A 19,407-nucleotide genomic window follows, 5' to 3' on the forward strand; every position below is an offset into this window, starting at 1 on the left:
TTCTTCTGAGGGCACAAGTGTAGCATGAGTTAGGAGTGTGACCAGTTCTCAAAAGCCAATCGGTATCTGTAGTTTAGCCAACCATATATGTGAAGCAATAAATAATCTCCAGCACAAGATACAGGCAAAGAGGTACATGGGGAAGAAATCAGGGTTTGTAATGGGGACTTGTGCAAGATCGTCATGTTCGTGAGGCAGGGAGAGATGGATTACTGCAGTAGAGGCATAAAATAGAAAACCAGTGTTAATCAGAAAGTGAACAGTATTTCTGCTGTTTGTAAGGAATTTTGTTTATTGAACAGGTTTTCAGAGGCGCTGATAATTCTAAAAGTAGTGATTTCCCATCTTCAAATTGTATTTTGTGGCATACTTGATTTGTGGAAGTCTCTGAAGATGATACAGATTTTTTTAATCTGTCAGTGCAAAATACAGAATTACAGGCATACAAGTTCAGCTATGATAGTGTTAGCAAGAATACTTGAGTAGAGTTATTTTTGTTAGAATTATGGGGTTTTTTGGGGGGGATTGTCATGAAAGCCCTGAGAAGCTAAGTAGCTATTGGGAGCAGGCATTTAGAGTAAACCAAGGGAAAAAATAAAAAAGGGTAACTAATATTTATCTAAGGGATTAATAAGTACACTGTCTGATTATAAACACTTCTTTCCTTTGCAGTACACCTTGCCAGTGTTGTTGGACACAGCTCTACAGATTCTTCAAGGGAAGGGCAGTATTCCTTTCTCTATGCTGCAAACACTGTTGAAGCTCATAGTCCTAATGTTCAGTACACTGCTGCTTGTAGTTGTTAGAGTCCAGGTTATCCAGTCTCAACTTCCAGTGTTTACAAGGTAATAATAAAGTGTCTTTTATTAACAGACACTGATAAATAAGATGTGACTTAATATCTGAGGTCTGAATGAAATGGCCAAAAATACATACTATGTTTATGACCTTATTTTCATATTGGTAAGCAAAGACTGTACAATATTGCATTTTTTGTGAAATTGATAAATGGTGTGTTTCGGTACCCATTGACAAGAATGTCCTAAATATTGAAGCATCTGGGCAGGTACTCAGCTTTACAAACTTCCAGTTGTTAGTTCATCTTACTAGTTCAGAAATTGAATGTCTTATTACCAAAATATTTTTTATTTGCTGTGTGTTTGAACCTTGCCTGAATACTCCAAACCTCTTAGTAAATTCTTCCTCTTTTACATACAAAATATTTTTTTGGTTTTATGTATGTACCATGCAGAAAGCATGGTTGTCTTCAGATACAGCAGTTGAAGATAAGTGTATATGATTAATATTACACCTCAAAAATTACAAATTATCATAAAAATGTGTGAGCAATATAGAAATACAAGAATCTAATATTTCCCCTGAAAAATGAGTCAAACTATTAAAAACATGACCAAGGACCACTGAACCCAACTTTTAAGTGTAAATCGTTCTGTTTCTTCAAACTTCTGTTGATTATATCCCAAACCAGTTTCTTAAACTTGGAGGAGGCTCCATCCTGCGCTGAGATGAAGCATCATACGTGGTTCCCAAGTTAGATGCCTGACAAATGCAGGGGGATTAGGATATTGAACATGTCTGTAACAGCTAGGTCTAGCTCTGGTTGCTGAGCACAAAGTGGATCAAGACCATATCTTTTTCCATTAAAAGCTCTTTTTTCTCCTTTCTTTTGCTTTAGGTTTGATAACCCAGCTGCTGTTAGTCCATCTCCAGCAAGACAGCTGACTTTCAACTATCTCCTTCCTGTAAATGCTTGGCTTCTTCTCAACCCCTCAGAATTATGCTGTGACTGGACAATGGGAACTATTCCTCTTGTGGAGTCTTTGTTAGATGTTAGAAATGTTGCCACCCTTACATTCTTCTGCTTTCTGGGATCTTTGATTGTCTTCAGTCTCAGATATCCTGGGGATTCCTCCAAGACTGTATTGATGGTATGAATGATGCATTGGTTTTGGCCTTGTTTTTTTAAGAGTGTGTGTGGCTCAGGTTGGTCACATGTCCAATCTGCTGTGACCTGGAGATACTACATGCATCTCCTTTTGGGCTAGAAAGAGCACATAAGAAAGAGGAAAGTTGTAGCAACAAAACAGTGAAATTGCAATTAAGCATATGATTCTGTCAAGGTTGAGATGGAGAAGAATAGACAAGAGATGAGAATAAATATGCCCCTTGTTCCGTATTTGCAAACTGTATTGCAGCCTTTCTCGGGTATTCAGAACTGAACTAGCAATAGGGAGTTTTCAGTACAACTTAAATGTATTTTAAGGATCAGAATGCATTTCTGTCCTGCAAACTCTCTGCCTTTATTAAATGTCAGTAGTCATGCTGCGTATTTAGCAAGTGACTAGATTTTCTTTCTCATAGGTATAAAAGAAAAGGCCACATTTTGGCATTAAGGAGTGTAAGTTTTCCTCTGTTGTTTTAGTAAAGGCACTTTTCTCTAAGGTCTATCTGTAAAGAATATTTTGGAGGAAATGAAAAGGAGCAAATGAGCTAGTATTTTTCATCCAAACCCAGTCATATTTTTGATTGCTTCCATTGCCAATTTTCACAAGATGAATCATTAGCTGAGACCATGATTTTTGTTAAGTCAGTGGTGCAATTATGTGTACAACAAACCTGCATGCATAGATCTTCGTCTGCTTCAGAAATAATGTACTTTTTTAATATGTAACTCAGCCAACAAAAGTTTCAGATGGGTGGGAATACTTACACACAACTTAATATTAAGGACTTCTTTGCTAATCAGCTGACAAACTTCGATTCACTTCAAAGAGACCAAACATCATAGTTCTGACATGTTTTTTCTTGATGTGTCACTGGAGCGAGGCAATTTGTTTCACTAGAAAATCTGCGAAAATTATCTTTAGTATTGCTGACAAAGCCTCTTGTCCTGAATTTGGAAATTGTGTATGAAGAAATTCAGGTAGCTTATTGGTGTAATAAATGTGCAAGGTGACATACCTAGAAAAAAATGTTATATTTTTACAGCACTTTAAAAATGTGAAGGAGTAGTTTAATTTTCCTTCTTACATAAGCTGAAACAATTTTTCTCCAATGTACTGATAGCAGTAGAGGTGTGTGTGGGGAGTGGTTCACTTTTTTCCATAGGACAGCTCTTGAACTTTAAGGCTCTTCATTTCCCTACATTTCTGTTTACTCCTTACCCAGTAAAGCTCAGAAGAGGAGAGAATTAATGGGATTGTCAACATACATTGTTATAAGTCAGTGTTTGAGGGTGGTATTTTTATGTTTGTTTTTATTATTGCAAGTGGTTTTTTGTAGAAAGGGTCTTCTGAGATAGTTTACTCAAGTGTGTGAGCCTCAGTGTCACTTAACACAGTATAATCCTTGTTCAATGAAAGTTGTTTCCTTTAATATATACCCATGTTGTGTGTATAACCTTCAGTACGATGCTGATTTTTTTTTATAGGCATAATATCTTAAGTGCCTGGAAGCTAATTTCTTAGGAAATGAGAATGCAATATTTTATATTAAAAATTGTGAAGTACTATAACATGCAATAATACTGTAGGCCAAAGCCTATTTCTGCCTTCCAGTAAGCCATTAATGTCCTGTGTAGACTGGATAGTCTGCTGAGGGGGTGAGAATAATTTCTTTCTTACAGTTTCTCAGTCTGACTTACTAGAGAAATCACAGCACGGTCTTTAAAGTGAAAAAACTTTTTTCCACACTTGGTTCTAGTTCTGCCAATAAAAGCCTAAATTTATGCTAGTCAAAATAAACTACTACCCTGGCTGGTATGAATTCTGTGTCCTATCCATATTGCTGGTACATGGTGTTAGTACAATGGTGGCTGCATCACAGGTGTTACCATGATTTTCTGCACTGTTTGATGTTTCACACTCTAATGAATGTCACTCTAAAGATGTCAAAAAAGGCTTTGGAAGGAGCTTCTGCCATTAGAAATCTCTAGCATGTTTTGGCTTTTCCTCTAGCTCAAGGAGATCCTGAGATGTCATGCTGAAGCCTGATCTAGGGGCAAAGTCTCAAGTTATGAGATCAGAAAAGGTACAACTTTAGACCTGCTGCAGAATTAAAGATGTTTATTTGGACTTTGCAAAAAAAATGCAGAAGAGGGGTTTCCAAAATGCAAAAGGGAAGGGAGGTTGCAAGTATGTCTGAATATGTCTATCTGTATTTGCTGATGTGGATATCGATTTGGTGCTGTCTGCTTGAGGGACAAGACAGAGGGGAGGGGATTCCTTCTCCCACTTCTTCAAGGGCCATTGAACATTCCACAGTTCTCCCCAAGTACAGTCTCGCAGGATTAACTCATTACTGGGGATGCAAGAGTTGAAGGACTCATTTTCAGTCAGTTTTCATCTGTTTGATGCCAGTCATCTCCAGGAAAAATAGCTCGGTAAGTGGGTACATTGTGTTTCATTTTGTCTTATTTAATTTTTGCCATAGGTTCTAAAATTGTCTTTTCAAAATAACAGAACTAGGAAAGGACAAAAGAGATAATTGTTCTTTTTTATCAACTGACAAATAACAAAAAACGGGATTGTATATTGTGAATCATGCTTTGGCAAGTTGATGTCATGTTGCTGCTTGAAGTAATTCAATTATTCTTAGATTAGTAAAGGACATGCCCTGGAAATAACGTATGAGCAGTTAAATTCTCTTCTATTTTCTGTTTACTTTATCCCTGTGAACGGTCAGATAACTTGACTGTCAAAGTAAGTGACCTTTATAAATAGGTTACACTATTCATATTAAAAACGTTGAGTACTAAGAATAGTACTGATCTGGAATTACTTTGGTGGGTTTTCAGTAGGTTTCAGAATCAAGCTGTGGTCATGGCCTTTGTTTGCTCACGGAATTCCTTGGGTATAGACATTCCTTTTTTGGTTGGTAAAATTTAGCAAAAGCTTCTTAGTATCTTGGTATTTGCTAAAGTGTCCCAAACAAGGGTGCTTTACGCCCCTTTTGATAAGACAGCACTTGGTGCTGCTCAGCTGCAAACTTTGCTGGCTTGTTACTGTGCAAATGTCAGGAACAGACAGGTGTTCTTAGGCTTCTCTGACAAGTTTTTAACTCTTGAGTGTTGTGCCAAGACATCAATACTTCTAAATTTAACATTTCTCTACTCTCTATGCTTACACCTCACTCAGGCTTAGAAGTGTTTCCTTGTGAACTTTTGACTGCTAACTTAGCAGTTCATGTACTCTTCATAGTTTATAGTTGTATTTAGTTTTATTGTATGCTTTTTTCTTTGTGTGCACTTTAATGATTTTTGTCTTTTGTTCTTTTTCAGTTGCCATGACCAGGATGTTTTTTGAATACAGCCTTGTTTTTTGAATGCAGCCTCTGCATCTTCTGAAAGACTATGATAAAAGAAAAAATAAACAAACAGAAGAAAATTCTTTTTTATCTGTACTAGGACTTCAACTTTATTGCCCAAGAAATGGTATCTGAAGGACAGTACTAAGGGGAGACAAAAGGATCTAAAGAGAAGTTCTGCAAAACGTTGTGTAAACATTTGTCATGAGGAGTTGCACAGACCAGAATGTGCAAAAACATTTTTATTAAATGTCTAGATCATAAGCACTTAATGGAGACCAAACACTTGCTGTATCAGCTGCAAATCCTTTCCACTCAAACCTACTGGAAGGAATTGGCTTTCGCTATACATACGTTTACCACATGGGGCTGTGGGACCGATGTCCTTACTGTATTAAAAAAACCCAAACAAAACTAAACCAGAAAAACCCTGAATTTTTTTAACAATAATATAACCCAGATTTTTTTAAAATCTTAAGAGATAACTTCTTCAAATCAGTTTATTAAAAGATTTCATAAGTTAATTCATTTAAGCCTATGTCCAAGCCTTATATACATTATAAAGCTAAATACACTTTATTCACATTGCAATAAAACCATTTGCAAAATAGCACCTTGTTTGCTAAAGCACACTTTGAATGTGCTTATGTACATTTGCTTTTGTACTCTCAAATGCATTTGGCTACTCGAACCAGAATGAAATACAGAATGATACCCTCACTTCTGATAATCCACCCCTGAAAGTGGAAGGAAAGGGAAGGCATTTGCTATAACTAAATTAAAAACTGGCTTGGGGATAGCATGAGGAATCCTGCACTTCAAAGTAGATTCCAGAAATTTATTGAGAGATCTATGTTGAGACTTTTGCAGATTGATAGGTGCTCTAGAAGGAGCATATACTATAAAAATGTGAAGGAGGAAGTGCTTGTGCTTTCTTCAAGGCTCAATTATGTATTTGTTTTTGTATAGCTTAATGAATTGTCGTGAGTCAGCTGAGCCGTGTTAATATTCTTGGCCCCTTGAAATATGAGCCAACTCCTTACTTGAATTTTTAAATCATTGTTATATTTACATATATATATGAAATCCTAGATTGACTTTCAAACTGGCTAATTAACTATTTTAGCTTGGGAAAGGCAGTTAAAGTTATGCTTAAATCTAGACAGAATGTGAAAGCCAGTTATATTGACAATTTCTAGAAAATTCCTCTTTTTTTATTCAAAAGAAACAATCCATTTCTGTAGGGGTTTTGTTTTATGTAAGTTGGAGGCCAGATATCTTGAAGTCATTTAAGTCTTTTCTGGTACTAGAGATTGTAAAGCTGCTATTTAACATTCACCCAGGAGTTAAAGGAAATGGTTATGTCCGTTTCCTTTGCAGCGGATAGATTTCTGTCTTAATAAAAACACACATTTGTTTAAGATGTCTTGTCACCAACCTACGAGCTGCAATTATGCAGTTCTTAAGTTCTTTGTCATTTAAAATATTTCAGGGTACCCTTAGTGCACTGTCTAAAAGACTGATGTTTATTCGGTGGCTGATTCTGTTTTTTATGTTTGTTGTTCACGTTTTCTACAGAAACTAAAAATGGACTTTATTGTATTGTAAAAATAACTTTTATACATCATATAAGCTGGTATAATTTTTTAATTGTTACAAAATATAATACCCAAGGTTCTTAGACTGTCATAGTTTTGTATGTGGAACTTTATTAAAATATTGTTTTGAATTTGATTCTTCAATCCTAGTGTTTCGTCATACAGCTGCTCTTTTCTGTAGTATAGAAAAGCAAATACATTTGTAGGCTCTTATGGAACAGTGTCATTTGCAGGTTAAAACTTGTCGTGTTTGGAGTGGTCTCAATGTAAAACAACTTAATTTTTAAAAGAAAAAAACCAAAACCCCAAAGATCTACTATGTATGTCTCTCTTCGATATTTTGTAATTGCTTCATAATGTATTTCTTGGGTACGGTTTGTCACTGCCTAATCTTGATTACTGAATCATTTGCGTTTCTTTTCTAGGCACTCTGCTTAATAGTGCTACCATTCATTCCTGCATCAAACCTCTTTTTTCCTGTTGGATTCGTAGTAGCAGAACGAGTGTTGTACGTTCCTAGCATGGGATTCTGCATTTTAGTAGCACACGGATGGAAGAAATTATCGAATAAAAGGTAAGGTGGTGTTACCTACAACTGGTTTAACTCATATCTCATGATTTCATAAAAGATAACTATATAACTGCAAGCTTTTCCAGTAGAGCTTTTACTAGTATGAATTTATTGCTTAATAGCCCTTGATCTGTTTCAAGTTCTTAATGAGCACAGAGTAATGACCAAGAAACCATTTGGTAGTCATGTGAACAAATGACAAGAAGGAGGTTCTTAGGATACCAGTGGATTATTCTGAGAGTTTTATAACATTTATTTTATATATATATATACATACAGGTATACAGATATATTTTAGGTATATTTTATTTTAGACATATGTATATAAGCATATATATATAAAGTCAGACTGCACCAAACCTTTTTAGAATGTGGTATAATTTACATTATACATAGCTACAAAATAGACTTTACCTGTGCGCCTAGTAGTATAACCCATCTTTTTTCTGTAAAGAAACACAAATATTTTCTGTATTAATTTTAGACATTTTCAAGGATTAGGCAAAAAAATTTCTTGGCCAGATTTGATTTGTAATTTATTCAAAGGTGATTACTGACTGAAATTTACATAATGTGTGTATATCAGTCTGCAGCATATTAAAATCTTTTACTAATTAAATTTTTAGGTGCCACGCTAGGAGTGGACGTCAGAGCCATTCAGTATTTGTTAAACTAAATAATTTTTTGGTTAATAGTTTCTCCATAGGAAATTCTGCTCTAAAAGCATGTTTTGCACCCACCTTTGTTTTTTCTGTTATTTTCTACATTGATCTGCACATACGTCCCTCTGACCTGGATGCATTTGGTCTGCAACTTCATCCAGAAGTGATGTGAAAGAAAGCTAGGAACCAGGAGAGGATGGCTGGGGAGAAAAATCAGGCAGCAGAATCATTTACTACAAAAATATTGGGAATCCATACTCTAAAAAGTCTTATGAGAGAGAGAGGGCTTCTTGCTTTAGAAGTATGTGGAAAGAAAAAATTCTCATAGGGCTGGAGGGAATGTAATTACTGTATATGCCAGTTCTCTCTGACTGCTTTGCTAATATTTTAGAATTTCTGTCTTATTCTGCTGTTCTACTTTTTATTTTTTAATATTTTTTTTTTAAACTAAACATGGTAGTCTTAAGTCTGTGCAGCATTTTGTATATCTTAAAAATGGAGGCAGGGGGAACAGGAATTTTCAGGTTTTATCAAACCCCTGTGAAGTACATAGTGGTGTGAACAGCTGTTGCATAAGTCAGGTATAAGAAATAGCTGGCAATGGTGAACAGCTGTATGCTCAAGGACAAGATTTAAAAAAAATATATATTCAGTCTTGTAGGAAGGCTACTGGTTGTTTAACATGTTTTTTCATAATTAGATTTCAGAGACCAAATGACCAGTGTGTTAGAGAGTAAGGGATTTTTTTTGTATCTGTGGTGGTTAAAGTCAGTCATGTTTAAACTTGAGAAAAATAAACTGCACAAAATCTAGAAGATTGTTCCTGACAATATTGCAGAGAGTGACTTCTGCCCCAACTAGCAGCTTTAAAAATAAAATTGCTACAAAGACAGTAAACACTTCTCCTATGTAGATATTACAGTAGCACTAAGATTTTATTTGCTTATGGAAGATTGGGTAGTCTCCACAGCAGACTTGTGTTAAGATGTGTTCTGCAGTGTGGGAAAGATTTGTGGTCTGTGTAGTAAAGAATTTGTGTGGAATTGTCTGATATGAGATGAAAGAACGGGATGATACTTTAGTTACCTTTTCCATTTTTCTAACATTCTGTACAGTGTTTTGAAGAACCTCACTGTTTGTGAGGTTCATAATCATGTTCATTGCCTTAAATTACAGATAAGCTGTAACAGAAGTATAATTTTTGTACGTTTTTTGTTTATATTATGTGGATTGCATTTGTTTTTAAGTGAATTATATAATGATAATAGAAAAACAGGTAAGTAACAAAATTAACTTGAAATTGAACATTATTTCCTTCCAGATGTAGGAGTGCACCATTCACAAATACGGTCCTCAGTTTATTTTCCTCCTAGCATATAAGATATTCTAGTATAAATTGAAATTGTTTGTATGCTTGTAGTAAATCTTTGTTTGTTTTATTTTGTAGTGTGCTAAGGAAAATTTCTTGGGTTTGTTTGGCTGTGGTACTATTCACTCATGCCTTAAAAACACTGCACAGAAACTGGGATTGGGAGTCAGAGTACACATTGTTTATGTCAGCTTTAAAGGTAACTGTATTCTATTTAAAAAGAATAATGAAAAATTTGTGCTGATGTTCTCAAAAAGCTGCAGTAGAGCATGATAAAAATGGAGAGAAACAATGCTTTTTTGCCACTTATTTCTACATTGACAGTTTTAACATCTAATTAGTTGCTTTTGGGAATGCTTTAAAAGCAATGTGATGCATGCATGGGAATTCATCTGCAAGGAATAGTAATTTTTTATTGCATTAAAGCTTTTGAATGTATTGTCTTATATGGATGAAAGCATGATGTGCTTCAGTACAAAAATCTACAAAAAGTTTGATGCATAGAATAATTTCTTCAATGTGCATATGACATGATAGAATAGTTTGTACAACATCCCATAACAATTATAATGAATTTTAAAATATTTGGTATTTCTAGGAGCAAATAACCGAAATAAATGCATGTTGAGCAACAAGTTCAGTGTACTAATTCTGTATACATATAGCAGCTTGATGAAATCTGACACTTGCTGTGCATTTTTACATCTTTAAGACAGTTAAAAGGAAATCAGTTGTTAGGTAATTTCAACTTAATACCTTATGCATTGGTATCTTTCCGGTTTTAGGTAAATAAGAATAATGCAAAACTATGGAACAATGTGGGACATGCGTTAGAAAATGAAAAGAATTTTGAAAGAGCTCTGCAGTTCTTCATACAAGCCACACAAGTGCAACCAGGTAAAAGCTTTGACTAGCTGCCATTAAGTGGTGTCACTGCACTCCTGGTATTGCAGTACGCTTAGCTTACTTAAAAAAAATTTATCAATGACCTGTTTTTCTGCAACTGAACATCAAACAGTGTCATACACTAAATTAATTGATCCATAGTTTTTGGAAATAAACTCAAAAAAAGTCCTCCAGAAAAGTTTCTGTCTATTAAAAGATGCAAAGGCTTTCAATTTAAAACTATTGTTTGGAACACATTCTTTCTGAACTAACTTGAACTGTAATTTTTTATGAAACATAATTATTACTTAGTTTTCTTATTTAAAAACTAAGGAGGTGATTTTAAAAAATAAAAGAATCTAGATAGTATCAAAGTGCACATTTACTCCTGTTGTACATTATGTGGCAAAATAAGTTCTACATTGTGCTGGACAATCCTTCCTTTTTCCTTTTAGAAGCCTAATAAATAATCTTCAATTTATGTGCCTCTACTATAGTAAGAGGTTAAAGATAGATACACAGAAATGACCTCCAGTTTTTTACCATTTCCCAAGTAACTTTATAATCCGTCTTTGATTCGTGGTTAAATTATTAGCTTCATAATTAAGATGAAAATTAATATAGAATTGGGTTTTGTTGTTGTTGGTCTTTATGCAGTACCTGTACTTCAGGCTAATCTGAAGGCATAGGTATTTATCTTCATGATACTCAGTGCATTGAAGTACTTGAAATTTCATTGTTTTCTTTATTAAGATGACATTGGTGCCCACATGAATGTAGGAAGAACTTACAAAAACTTAAACAAAACTAAAGAAGCCGAAGAATCATATATGATTGCGAAATCATTGATGCCACAGGTAATTAGTAACTTTATTTTATCTACCACAGGAGGGAACTCTTTCCTGTTGCTGTATACTTTAAAGATTTTAGAGTTTTTTTAAAACATACCTATTAGAAGAGTAGGTCGTATACAGTCGTGGCTGTTGAAAATATGCTAACTGGGAAGTTCTTCGATTTAAATTACTTCTTATCCTGCTGTGTGATTATTATTAATTTTTTTGCCTGTTTACGTTGAGTTTTTTTCTGAAATTGAGGATATAAAAGAAAGATGACTGAGTTTCTGATCCCTCAAGAGAAAGATTAAATACAGCATTGGAGGTGGGATAAGGTAGCTGCAGCAGCAACAAAAATGTCTTTGCCTGAACATACTTGTAGAAACATTTGCCTTGTTACCTTCACCATTTGTTAAGTTACATTTGTACCTAACAAATACTACTTATTCTAGCTCTTTAGGAGAAAAAGAGTGAAATATTAGAGGTATTATGAAGGACATATGAAGGTAACAAAAGCCATGGGTAAAATGAGACTGACAACAAAAATCAACACCCCTGTGAGCAGGAATACCATATTAAAAAGTTTGTGTTGTGAAACAGTTTGAAGATTCTAGTTGGATAAAGTACAAACAGTACAGTGGTTGCAGTGTCATAGTATTTTTGTCATTCATGACTACTTTTCATCTGCTGTATCAGTGGCTGGTAAAATCTTTTTTTAGGCTGGAGGGTTAAAAGCAGGAATGAAAATGTCAGAATGTCAGTTAGGCTTTAGGAAGTACTCTTAGTCTGAATGGGGAAAGTTTTGCAAGGTCTGTTTTGGTTTCTAATGGCTATCAGCATGAGCCCTGTAACATAGTAGCAGAGCTTAATTAACTGATATCTTAAAGGTGGTATCAAAGTCATCTATGCGGTCATAGAATTAAAAACATTCTGTGTATATTTTGGTATAATTTTCTGTGAAAGAAGAATTGCTATTTGTAACCATTAAGAGCCTGCACACTAATGTCAAATGATACCCTAGAACAAATGTGGCAGAGTGAAGAGGAGATCTATGCTGTTTTTCATATTTTCATTCATCTGTGTTTGGTACATATATTCATTTTGACAGATTATTCCAGGTAAAAAGTATGCAGCAAGAGTTGCTCCTAACCATCTGAATGTTTATATCAATCTTGCAAATTTAATTCGAGCAAATGAATCTCGCCTTGAAGAAGCAGATCAATTATATCGACAAGCAATTAGTATGAGGCCGGATTTCAAGCAGGCTTACATCAGCAGGTATCTTTTCTAATTTTAGAGATACATAATTTTGAATAAACATTCATGTGTTTGCAGCGCTATGAACAGTATTTAGTTCATACAGTTGAATTAGCTGCTGGAATTGATTCATTTCCAAATGAGAACATGAAGATTTGGGGCAATAATCACTTATTCATTACATGCACTGTTGTTTTAAATTCCTACTTCAAATGATGTTTCCACATAGCCTGTCTATTCAAACACGGTGTATCAAAACACTTTCATTAGATTTCTCTATGAATCTCAAACTCAAATTTCTAAGCTCCTACTTCAATTCTGAACTAAAAAGCTTTTGGTTAGTCTGAATCATGGCACTGTCTTTATCCTTCTTTGTTAAAAGGTGGTCCAGAAAATGTAGGACTTAACTAAAAAGCACATAATAAAGCTAAATAGATTGAGAGTAATGTGGCTGTGGGCACTGAGGCTTCTATTCAGTATTTTGTTAGTTGTGATTCCAGGGAGGTGCAAAGATGCCTAAACTGAGACAGTATCAGGAACCCTGTATCACTTCTGTTTTATCTTTTGTCCTGCATATGCATTTGTATACAGACGTTTTGAGAGCAGAAAGCTTTGGGAGTGGTATGTAAAGAAGGTCCTATATTGTTTTGTGTTTAAAATAAACAAGAAAAAATGCTGTTATTTTACATCTACTACTACAAGAAGGCAAACTTCTAAAAAAGCAGTCAATTACTTTCATATTAGTATGAATAAAAGTTGACTGTTAAATCTGATTCTTCAACAGGGGAGAATTACTTTTAAAAATGAACAAACCTCTGAAAGCTAAGGAAGCTTATCTTAGAGCTCTAGAACTAGACAGAACCAATGCAGACCTGTGGTACAACTTGGCGATTGTTTACATTGAACTGAAAGATCCAACAGAAGCCCTGAAGAATTTCAACCGAGCACTAGAACTCAACCCAATGCATAAACTGGCATTATTCAACTCAGCGTTGCTAATGCAGGAATCTGGTATGTTAGTCATCCCTTAAAAATGTTGAGTATTCGTATTTATAGGATGCATACTATTTACATTTTTTTAATGAACTGTTCTAGTTTTGGAAAGCAGAAGTTCATAGCATCATCAAAGAAAAAACTATTTATTGTAATTTATTAGTGGTGTATGGAATTTGTGTAAAGCATACATATACCTTAGCTGATCAGCATCTTTAATACAAGTGCTATTTTACAATATAACATCTTAGACATATAAAGGATAGTGTTACACAAACATCTTCAAACTTGTGCCTATATAATTTAAAAATGTTTCGTATTTAGTAAAATGTGTGTAGTATCTATGTTTTGCTTTTATATTGATACATTTCATTCTTGTCTAAAAAAATATAGCTGACTTCTGTGGGCCTTAAATGCAGTCCGAGGAAATGCTAATGTTTTCATAGGTTCTTCTGTAATACTGCTAATTAGGGTGAATGAAGTTGGATTTTCATCATGAGTTTATTTTTTCCTGTGTGTAGCTTCTAGCTGTATGGGTAAGTGTGAGCCTTGTTTGAATTCAGGCTGTTGCAGAGAATTTGGCAAGTGACTAAGGAAGGTTTGTTTCCTTTTTGTTGGGATAGTAAACTACCCTTAAGAAAGTGATAGTATGAAGTGTGATTTGAGCTTATGCAAATGGATTGTTCTCCATCTCTTCTCACATTATAAGTTAGGTAGTACAAGAAATGCCTTGTTTCTTGTCTGTAGAAGCGCAAAGGGCTTCAAACAAGCAGAAGCATTAGCTATCTAGTATTCAGTTAATCATACTGGAAGGTGCAGCACTGTTTCAGGCGGTGAAAGCAGATGCTAAAATTAGCTCCCTGCTTCCCTATCCCTTAGTAAGTCTGTGCTTGGAATTCCTTACTAAAATATGTTTGCTGGAGTATTCAGAAAAATAACACAGACTACCAGCTAGTCTAGCTAATCCTGGTATTATCAGGTAAGATTTTACTACATCTTTTTCAAACTTTGATGCAAATTAAATATGGGAGTTACATATTTTATTGTTTTGGTGTTAAAAGGTATTTTAGTCTGGCTACATCTGAAGTTACCCTATGTGATCTGTCTTTTAAACTGTCTAACAAAATGAGATTTTCCACTCCTAAGTTTGCCTCTGTGAGAGCTGGTTTGTCAGAACTGACATCTTTTCTGCATTCCATTTGCTCAACCATGCATGAAAATAATTTCTCTTAAACTTGTAGAGACACCTTTTGCATCTGTTATACTAAAGCTAAATATAATTCAACAGATTAATAGAATAATGATGCTGAATTTGGCTACAAGTCAACTGTAAGTGGTTTCATTCTGTAAAAAAGGTAATGTCATTTACTTTTCCTGTTACACAGCAATGAAAAAATGTAGCATTTTAAACTCTTCACTTTTACAGTTGCGTAAAAGATGTTACATTTCAATTTGTATAAAAATTAGCCTTTTACAGGCCTGGTCTAAAAATTATTCAGAGTAAATCTAGAATCAAATGTGTTTTCTGTCATTTAGGTGATGCTCGGCTTAGACCTGAAGCTAAGCAACGACTGTTACATTATGTGAAAGAAGAACCACAGGATGCAAATGGCTACTTCAACTTGGGTATGCTGGCAATGGATGACAAAAAAGATATGGAAGCAGAGGCATGGATGAAAAAAGCCATAAGGTTGCAGCCAAACTTCCGAAGTGCTTTGTTCAATTTGGCGCTGCTTTATTCTCAGACAGCAAAAGAATTAATGGCTTTGCCTGTCCTGGAAGAGCTACTGAGATACTACCCTGATCATACCAAAGGTCTGATTTTGAAAGGAGATATCCTTATGAACCAAAAGAAGGATATCACTGGAGCAAAAACATGTTTTGAAAAAATTTTGGAACTGGATCCCAACAATGTACAAGGAAAACATAATCTTTGTGTTGTTTACTTTGAAGAACGAGACTTAATAAAAGCAGAAAAATGTTTGGTTGAAACTCTAGCACTGGCACCTCATGAAGAGTATATTCAGCGTCATCTAAACATAGTTAGAAGTAAAATTGCATCACTCAGTGCTACGGAACAGTCATCACTTCCACCAGATGTGACTGCAACAGCAGGTGCAGAAGAAAAACAAAAATCATTTCAGAATTTGAAAGAAGAAAAAAATGGGCAGAAAACCACCCAAACAACAGTAGATAACAATAAAGGGCACTCAAAAAATAAGAAACGAACAGAGAAAACCAATATGGACAAAGAAACTCCCAAAAAATCTACAAAAGAAATCAAAGACATTGAGAAAAAGAGAGTTGCTGCCTTGAAGAGACTAGAAGAGATTGAACGTATATTAAATGGTGAATAGTCTTTATCATGTCACAATAGAAAAAGGGGAGAATACTATTTTTAATTATTGTTTAATATGTGATCCAATTGGAAGCTGTTCTCAGTACTTTGAAAACAGAAATAATGTTGACTGCATATCACTTAGCAAGCAGCAAAAGGCATTACAATGCTTTATGTGAGAAAACTGCAATTTTGAAATGTGGGGGATGGGTGGGAATCAAAGGGTAAAGGGTTGAGAATAATCTTAAATGCAGAATCCCGATTGTTAGAAAGCAGCACTCATAAAAATCATTGATAGTCAGGGATATTCAGTAATGCTACTTGCGAAGAATCAGTGTAAGAACTGAATGGAGAATTAATGGAATAAGCCAGACACTACTGCTTTCACCCGTATAAATCTGTTTGTAATAACATACTCTACATTTCAGTTGACACATTGTCAGTTTAAATCTTTATAGAGCTCATAATATGAAAAAGAATATTTCTTTCCATTATTTGTTTCTGGAACGTAACAGAAAGTCATCAAAATGCCACTGGTTGTAGTATAGCAGGATGCAACAACACACTAAAATTTTCAGTTGCATTCTCAATATGGAATGATACAACTACTTTTTAGCTGTTCTTTACTTACAATACTAATGGTTTGTACTGTTTTACCTGATAGAAATTTCATGGTGCTCTTAAGATCTTTAGACTATGCTTTTACTTTTGAAGGAAATGTGTGTTTTTAATTCAACTGTCGATCATCTGGTTGTTTTTAAAAATTATATAAAAAAGGGTGGTTTTCTGACTTTTTCCCCAGTTCATTGGATGCTGATAAATGCACTTTTGGTACAGTAACCAGTATGCTATGCAGTAGTCCTTGTTGACTTTGTATCAATGGCTGTGGATTGACTCCTTGGTGTAGTAAATTCTTATTTGTTTATAGCAAACTGGCTTTACTGTTTCTGTCTTTGGAACAGTATTTCTGTTCTCATGACTTCTTACAACACTAATATAAGTAATGATTGCTGAAGGCAGTGTGATAATAAGTAAACCACTGAAATCAGCAGTGTTTAACACAAGGAAGTGTAGATAGTATCCTTCCAAATACTAAGTTCTATTGTTTTGATCCTTTGTCATGGGTGTGTGGTTTTTATTAAATATTTATTTTAACAACTAAAATATTTCCATTTACACTTTTCCGCTAATGCATTGTTGTTTTAATTTCTTACATTAAATGAAAAATCCTTGCAATTTCCGTGTTGCTTTTGTCCTTGTGCAATGCATATATTTTTGTTTAAATACGCTATGGATTACCTAAACCCAGTGTTTTCCTTAATTGTGAGAAAGAAAAGAAGTGTAAGAGCTGGGTTCAGTCATTAATTAATTAATCATTAAATCTAACTCTTAGTCTTCATGTTTTGTCTTATTTTGTGATGTAGAAGTATTCCTTAGCAACTCTACTGTTTAAACTTAATCCTTTCCATAACTGCCCAACTTTCTGCCTCAGGCAGTAATCCAGCTGCAGGATGTAATTTATCCCTGTGGGAGGGATTTTACAGGGCTGAAGGCCTTGCATGGACCTTTTCTTTGTTATCTATCAGTTGTAATGTTACCACATTTGCTTGCATGGTAGTAACTGGGGAGGGGAAAGGGAAGTGGGTTTTTAGAAACATGATTTAAAGCTGCAGACAGGAACAGGTACGTGGTGTGCAGCTGCTCTTTGGGCAAAAGTTTTAAGTGCTGCTTGTAATGAAAGTGCTCCCGGGAATCTGTTGACCACACCTTGAAAAACACTGTTTTATCTTGTCTGTGAATAACTGGGATACTTGTAGCTAAAATAGCTGGTATGTTGTAGAAGCTTTAACTTGCATGTTAAATCTTCCCTCCAAACCTTTGTTTTGTGAAAGAGTTAGTCTTTGTTCTGGGCAATACAAAGGAACGTTCATTTGAAAGTGAAAGGAACTAAGTAGTAAGAAAAATTACTTTCTGATGGAGCAGGCCAGAATTCTCCTCTCTTTTATATCAAGAGCTCCCAGAAACTCATTGCCACAGCACTTTCATTCAGTCTGTAAATTGAAGAGGGGAGGAAAGGCACATTCTCTGCAGTTGAGCCTCTGTCATGCTGCTCTCATCTTGACGATCCAAGTATTTTTCCTTATGGACTAGGAAAAATTGTTAACATTAATTGATGCTGAGGGGGAGGATGCCATCACGCTTAATTAACTGAAATCATCAGACTGGTGTAAACTGAAGGATTCTGGAGGTAACTCAGTTATTAGGCATTATGCCCCTTTTGTCTCCTTTAAAGAAATTTTAGTGAAAACAAGTATTTTGACTAATGTCAGTGTGCTGTGTTTGGTCTGTTAAGATGTGTCAACCGTTTTAGAATCATACTCATGGGAAAAATGGTTCAGTATGTTGAAGTGGCATAACTTCTGAAAAGTTATCAGAATAGTATTTGCTCATAGGAAGGCTGTCAGAGGAAATAATTTTAACTCTTTTCTATCTGCAAACAGACAAAGCCATTGGCAGGTGGTTTTCCCCTTTCAATTCAGCCCGTCTTTTCTCCTCTCCCTGCCATCCTCATGTGCAAGAATACCATATATGCCGTCCCTCTTCAGAACTCCCGATTTCACTGATGTGCACGAACTGGGAATTTCTAAGGATGGGACCAGCATACTGAAATAATTTGTAGCCCTATTCTCATACAATGCAATTGCTGAAAAAAACCTGAAGAGATGTCTTGTATCATCTTTGCATACATACACAAACTGTTCAAATTTACATATACAGCTGTAATAAGCATTTTGAAGCATTATACACATTTGTGCATATAATTCTAGTGCAGACTCATGCATTTTTCATTAATTTTTGGATCTTTTGCAGGTGAATATGGTCATAAAAGAGAGGTAAATGTGTAAATAAAGATTAGTTGGGTATGTATGCGTGTAGTTGGAACAACTGCATGCTTATGGGTAGTGCAGTTGCAGAAGGACAATGTGTGCGATTGTAGATTAGAGGATGGAATTTTTTTGGTTTTACACATGAAACATAAGACTTGGTTTTCTAAGTATTGCAAGTATTCTGTATTTTCTGAGTATTCTTTGCATTGCAACCATACATGCAGGATATATGTCTCTCTTGCCGATGGCCAGAAGAAACTATATACCCATCAACAAACAAAAAGCAATGATGACAAAACAGAAACAAAACAAAATGCAAAAAACCCCCAAACCAAACCAAAAACAAAAAAAATCACAGAACTTTCTGCATAATTACCCTGAAATGGGAACAACATAATAAGCTATACAACTTCCTTGGGCTAGGAAGCAGTTCCAGAAAAACATCTATAGTCTTCCCTGGCACAGTGTCGTACTTTCAAAGATTGCTATAAGGAAAATTCAACATTTTAGATACCATGTACTCTGAACTAAGGAATTCTTTTTAAAATAATATAATGTTACTATTCCAGCATAATGCAAACTGCTAGCTGCTACATCTTCACCAGTGTAAGAAATATCATATAAGAAAAAAAAAAGTGAGTAAAAAGTCCTGTTCAGCTGGTGTCTTCCCAGTGCTTATAGAACTGAG

General features: G+C 34.9%; 1 protein-coding gene across 4 annotated transcripts in view; it reads left to right on the forward strand.

The window, feature by feature from the left end:
- The window catches only part of TMTC3 (transmembrane O-mannosyltransferase targeting cadherins 3), a 35,092-nt gene extending 17,862 nt beyond the window's left edge, over window positions 1–17,230 (forward strand). For all 4 annotated transcript variants that reach the window (XM_055711798.1, XM_055711799.1, XM_055711797.1 and 1 more), the window contains 9 exons: window positions 673–845; window positions 1,697–1,949; window positions 7,349–7,497; window positions 9,604–9,724; window positions 10,311–10,422; window positions 11,164–11,267; window positions 12,352–12,521; window positions 13,285–13,511; window positions 15,030–17,230. In XM_055711798.1, coding sequence (XP_055567773.1) covers window positions 673–845; window positions 1,697–1,949; window positions 7,349–7,497; window positions 9,604–9,724; window positions 10,311–10,422; window positions 11,164–11,267; window positions 12,352–12,521; window positions 13,285–13,511; window positions 15,030–15,850 — 2,130 coding nt within the window. In that variant the 3' untranslated portion in view covers window positions 15,851–17,230. The remainder of the gene's footprint in view (window positions 1–672; window positions 846–1,696; window positions 1,950–7,348; window positions 7,498–9,603; window positions 9,725–10,310; window positions 10,423–11,163; window positions 11,268–12,351; window positions 12,522–13,284; window positions 13,512–15,029) is intronic.
- The last annotated feature ends 2,177 nt before the right edge of the window (window positions 17,231–19,407 follow it).

This window comes from Falco cherrug, chromosome 5 (assembly GCF_023634085.1).
Source record: "Falco cherrug isolate bFalChe1 chromosome 5, bFalChe1.pri, whole genome shotgun sequence".
Classification (NCBI taxonomy): domain Eukaryota; kingdom Metazoa; phylum Chordata; class Aves; order Falconiformes; family Falconidae; genus Falco; species Falco cherrug.